Consider the following 5,554-nt stretch of genomic DNA (forward strand, 5'->3'; position numbering starts at 1 on the left):
CCCAAAATAGGGAATCAAACACCAGCAGCATGATGTCAGCGAGATTGTAAACAATGATCCAGGTCAGGGAAATTTATTTGAAGCATAAAATGCAAACATTCAACCAAAACTCTCTATTGAAAAAATCCACAACAGCTTACAACCAAAATGTCTCGGTCAATGTCCAATACAGAATTTATGCACATTTACTTTTCCTCTGCCATTATTAATGAGGTTACTGCTGCCCCTACTTTCAATCTTATCTCCAGAAGAGGCATTAGCCAATCTGGCTAAACTATTTACAACCTGTCTGATTATCTGTCTTTCTAGCCTTTTTGGATTCATTGTTAGCTGTATTGCCACATTACACTCAATAAACCACTTTCACAAGTGCAATGTTATGGAGCAAAGATCCAGTTATCAGATCCCCTGCATGATTGTTTGAAAGTCAAAGAGATCAGGTAAAAAAGGAACCAAATGACCATAAAAAGACAAGATGATCATAAACAGACATCAAACAATGAGAAACAATATCATAATCATTCCATGCATGCTGTGTCTTCACAGTTTTAAGAAATGTGGCAGTGAAGTGGTGAGAAGCTGACCATGGGTGACTGGAACCTGTTGGGCAGCATCCTAGAAGAGGTCCACATTCATTCCACCATCGTGGGCAAGATATGGCTCACCATACTCTTCATCTTCCGCATGCTGATCCTGGGGGCTGCTGCTGAGGATGTTTGGGATGACGAGCAGTCCGAGTTTGTTTGCAACACTGACCAGCCAGGCTGCAAGGCAGTCTGCTACGACCGTGCCTTCCCTATCTCTCTTATTCGCTTCTGGGTCCTGCAGGTCATCTTTGTGTCCGCGCCCTCACTGGTCTACATGGGCCATGCCCTCTACTGCATCAGATCACTGGAGAAGGAACGCCACCGCAGACGAGTTCAGTTGAAGGAGGAGCTGGATGAAGCTGAGTTGCCGTTGGATGACCATAAGCGCATGGAGAGGGAGCTGAGAAGGTTAGATGAGCAGAGGAGGGTGAAGAAGGCTCCTCTCAGAGGATCTCTGTTGAGAACCTACATCATCCATATCCTTACACGCTCTGTGGTGGAGGTCTGCTTCATCCTGGGCCAGTATTTACTCTATGGTGTCCAGTTGGAGCCACTGTATAAGTGTGAGAGGCTGCCTTGCCCCAACAGTGTAGACTGTTACATCTCCCGGCCCACAGAGAAGACCATTTTCATGGTCTTCATGATTGGCATTGCTGGTGTGTCCCTTTTCCTCAACATTCTGGAAATATCTCACCTGGGCATCAAGAAAATCAAACAGGCACTGTATGGAGATAGATACATTGAAGATGACAGTTTGATTTACAAGTCCAAAAAGAAGACATCCTTACCACACCTTTGTGTAATGAGCAATTTATCACCTCACAATGGGCCTTTGACTCAGACATTCAAAGTGATTCCAGAGGTGGATATGAAGCCTCCTCATTACAGCACTGGGCTCAAAGCCAACCAGGATGCACAAAGAAATAACAGCTTGGCTCATCTGGGAAACAGTCAGACCATCTATATCTGCCCCCAACCTAGGATGCCACCCAGATATGGCCAGATCTGTGCACTGCAAGCCCCCCAAACCCATGAACGTCCAGAGGACCACACAGCCATGGTGGACCACCATTCTCCCTGGGCTTCAGCTGTATCCAATGCAGAGGGAAGTGCAGCAAGCCATCTTGCGGACATACAGGAGGGGGAACACCCACACCCAGGCCATTTGGAGGGTCTCCTTTCTGGTAACACCTTCAGACCGTGCACTATCAGAGACCTTAATGAGGAGGAGCGTAGGGAATCATTGAGGAGTGAGGTCCTGAACCCCAACTCCAGAAAGACCAGCTTCATGATCAGACCACCCTCTGAGAGTTTTTCCTCCATCAGTGACTCCATGAGCCCTTCCTTACATTCTTCAGAGGAGTCGGATGAATTAGGCTCCCTGCAGGGAGACATGCCCATGATGCCACCTGCTGGAGGCCGGAGAATGTCAATGGCAAGTAAAGACAAAAGATTATTTTGTGTTATAATGTTATAAAGTCATACGTTTTCCTGTTCATCCAGACAAAGCCCAGAAGTGACAGACTGGCAGCCAGTGTAGATTTAGTGTTCTCTGTGGAAGTACTGAAAAGAAGAAAAACTGCTCTGAAGGAATTTGAGATAATGGCCTGCAGATCTGACTAGCCAGATAAAAGGTTTATTTAATAAAAAAGGAAAAACAGCAACAAAAAGAAAGAGGAAATGAGCAATATAAAGAAAGAGCATTGAGGTGATGTCACAGAACAGAAGTTGTTTCTAATATTTTGAGTGTAAGTTAATTAATCATATTTTGATCATAACCAAAGTAAAATATGTAAAATGCAAAACTGATCGAAGCTTATTACAAAGATAAAAATATTTTATAAAAATGTGATGGAAAAAATAAATCAATAAAAGGGTACACATATTTTATATTTGCAAATTTAGGATGTGTGTGATATTACATTTAAAAGTTCAAAAAAAAAATACATTGAATTCCATGAGACACAATACACAGTATATAAGATTATATATATTTTACAGTTAATAACTAACTTGAACTCTCGCGATTACAAATTCATTCTCAAATTGTTGTGCAAAGGAATTACCAGAAGAAAAAACAACTAATTTGGCATATGACAACCTCCGCAACAGACTTTTGTTGTTTTAAGGGAGTAATTTTCCATCAATCTGTGAGCAACTGTAATCTGACTTAGAGGGCACAGTGGAAGGAGTCAGTTTCCAGGCTGAGGAGTTGGAGGTTTGCAGTTTTTCATCTAACAGCTCACTGTGGCTGCTCACGACTGCTCCATTACTCCCTCCAATATTTCAACTGAGCCGCTGTTGAAAAATTCAACGTTCAACAATAAACACTTTCCTGTTATCATTAGTAAACTAGTCACAGGAAGTATAAAGTCATATTAAATTAAAGTTAGTTTTTGTTTCACAAGTTTTTAATGAGAAGCTACATAATTGAGTACCAACCTCATGGCCCATCAGTTGTTGTCTGATGACGATTTTAGCATTCTACGTAGGGTATTATTCCTAAAAGAAATCTCATTGGCATGATTTATTCCCAGGAAAGTTGCCTCAGACACACAACTAAGGTTTTTAATATTACAGATATGTAAATAATGCAGTATTTTCATCAGCGCCACTTAAGCTCAGTCACTTGGTGTCACTTCATTTTGCATTTAACAGTGACTTGTAAAATTTGAACTTTTCAGACGGTCACCTTAAGGGATGTCAAAGACAACTGTTGAGATATGGAAATAAGAATGTTTCTCTCAAACAATATTAACTTAATCAGCCCAAACACAAATTTAATGTTATGTGATGAAATGCATTGATCTGTAATGTCTGTATTGCTCTTCACCATACCAGCCAACTCTCTATAGATTAAAAAAAATGTTGTATATACAAAAACTTGTATTGCTACCTCACAAATAACCTTGCATAACTAGGCAAAATTTATGGTTTGGCATATGTTCTTCCTCCTTAAAACAATCAGGGTCTAAATGGATTAAATATCATTGTTTACATTGTTCCCCAATGTGAAAGTATGCCTTTAAGTGTATTTGTGTACATAAAGTGCACAGATGTAGTAATGGCTTTATGGATAAATATTGAAAGATGTGCTTGCATTTTCGTGGATTGCAGGTATACAATGAGTGTTTTATGCCTTCTTGTTTTTCTCAGAGTATGTTTCTGGATATCTCCTCTATCATGAAGAAGTGAAGAGATGAGGCTAACATCATGTCCATATGAGCTGTGTTCCACAGCCCAGCTGGTTCACAAACAGTGGGGAACCTGTATCAATGATCCAGCCATCAACATTGATCCGCCAATCAAGTCACATGGGGCCAAAACCAGTCAGAACAGCCACGACGAGACAGCCAAAGCCAAGTATTTGATATTTGGTTTGGAAGCACCTTAAAATGCCTGCACGTGGTTTCTTAAAGGACAGAATTGAGTCTTTAAAAAAGAAAATGTAGTCATCATTCCATGTGTTGGCTGAATTTCTAGGTTGTGCAGAAACAACACTAGATTATGGAGCATCTCATCAGAGGATCTGTCTGCTACTGTAACATGGACCTAAAGTACATTTTCTTAAAGTGAAAGACTTGATTAGAATGTGTGTATAGTCTGTATAGTCATTTATATACAGCAATTACAAGAGACGTTGATATTATATTCCGATTAAATGCTTCTTAACAAAACAGCATCTTTTCATCAGAGATTTCATCAGAATCAACACAGCGACACCCAAACATAGACTTCTCATGCTTTTTGTTTTATTTCTCAAGAAAAATTGCCTGGACATATTGTTTTTTTTTTTCTTCTTTAAAACCGTCATATCAAATAAACAAAATGTGACAAGTTGCACAATATTTACAAAGAAAATCTAAACAAAACAGGTAATATGAACATTCAAAGATAAAAAATAGGAAATCAAAAATGCTGAATCTGCAAATAACAGTCATGTTGCATGTACTAAAAAAAGGAAATGTGAGAAATGGCTCACCAAAATCTACAAATACAATGATCACTGTAAAAAGTTAGAAACACATCACAGAAACTTTCTACATGTCTATCATACAGTCCATAAAAAGAGGTATGCTGAATCATCCAGGTAGATAAGTGTTAAGAGTCTGTTCAACAGAGGTTTAAAAAAAACCTAAATTACAATCTGAGACTCTTTCTTTAAACAGATTGGATTAAATAAGTACTGCCATCATGTTGTCATTGCAAAGTTGAAGGCATTTGATTCCAAAATACTAACATCCACAAGGGAAAACGCTCCCCTGATAACCAGAATTAAAGTAGTAACTGCTGGGCCAAGATTAGCGCTGCATTCAGAGATGTTGGAAAGTTGGAAACTCAAATATACTATTAAAATAAAATCATCTTTTGCTCTTTGACTGACCAAAAGATGACTACGTCAGTCTCGTGTTTGTGGACATGACTGTCAGACTTATATGGCAGGATATAGAGTTAGACAGTGTGGTTCTCAATCGAGTCTACAGGATTTTCCTCTGATCAGCTTGAACATGGAGAAAGCAGCAGCTGCTACTTTGAAAACATGCAGATCCACAGCACCAGTTAGAGGCACAATATGGCACAAGCCATACAAATGATTTCCAAAAGGCAATGCACACCAGTGTTTTCTGGCAGTGCCTACATTACTGCTGCTGACCATTATGCAAACTATAAGCTTTTTGAACGTCAGCCAGGCAGATGTGTTTTCATTTATCTCATTGCAGTTTGCTACTCAGCGGGCAGAGTGACAACTTTTACTGCTGTCAGTGGTTTGTTTTCGTTGTGGAGTTGCAAGTGAAGTTAGTTCTGATAATTCTGCTCAGCGTTGCCAGGCAACAATATTGAGCCTCTGCAAACATTTCAAACATGTGAAGAATCACCTGACTCAAGCAAACCTTTTAATCTCCAGTTAATTTTGGTTCCGTACGGGAAAGGTAATGATGCAGAGATCTAGAGGGAACTTTCAAGAC

At 39.7% G+C, this 5,554-nt stretch overlaps 1 protein-coding gene across 1 annotated transcript; it reads left to right on the top strand.

Annotated features, from left to right (window-relative positions):
* The first annotated feature begins 585 nt into the window (after positions 1–585).
* Positions 586–3,782, top strand: LOC128450863 (gap junction alpha-10 protein-like). Its single transcript, XM_053434598.1, has 2 exons — positions 586–2,022; positions 3,744–3,782. The coding sequence occupies exons 1-2, from the start codon at positions 586–588 to the stop codon at positions 3,780–3,782; spliced, it is 1,476 nt and encodes a 491-aa protein (XP_053290573.1).
* Positions 3,783–5,554: the final 1,772 nt, after the last annotated feature.

This window comes from Pleuronectes platessa, chromosome 11 (assembly GCF_947347685.1).
Source record: "Pleuronectes platessa chromosome 11, fPlePla1.1, whole genome shotgun sequence".
NCBI classification, from domain to species: domain Eukaryota; kingdom Metazoa; phylum Chordata; class Actinopteri; order Pleuronectiformes; family Pleuronectidae; genus Pleuronectes; species Pleuronectes platessa.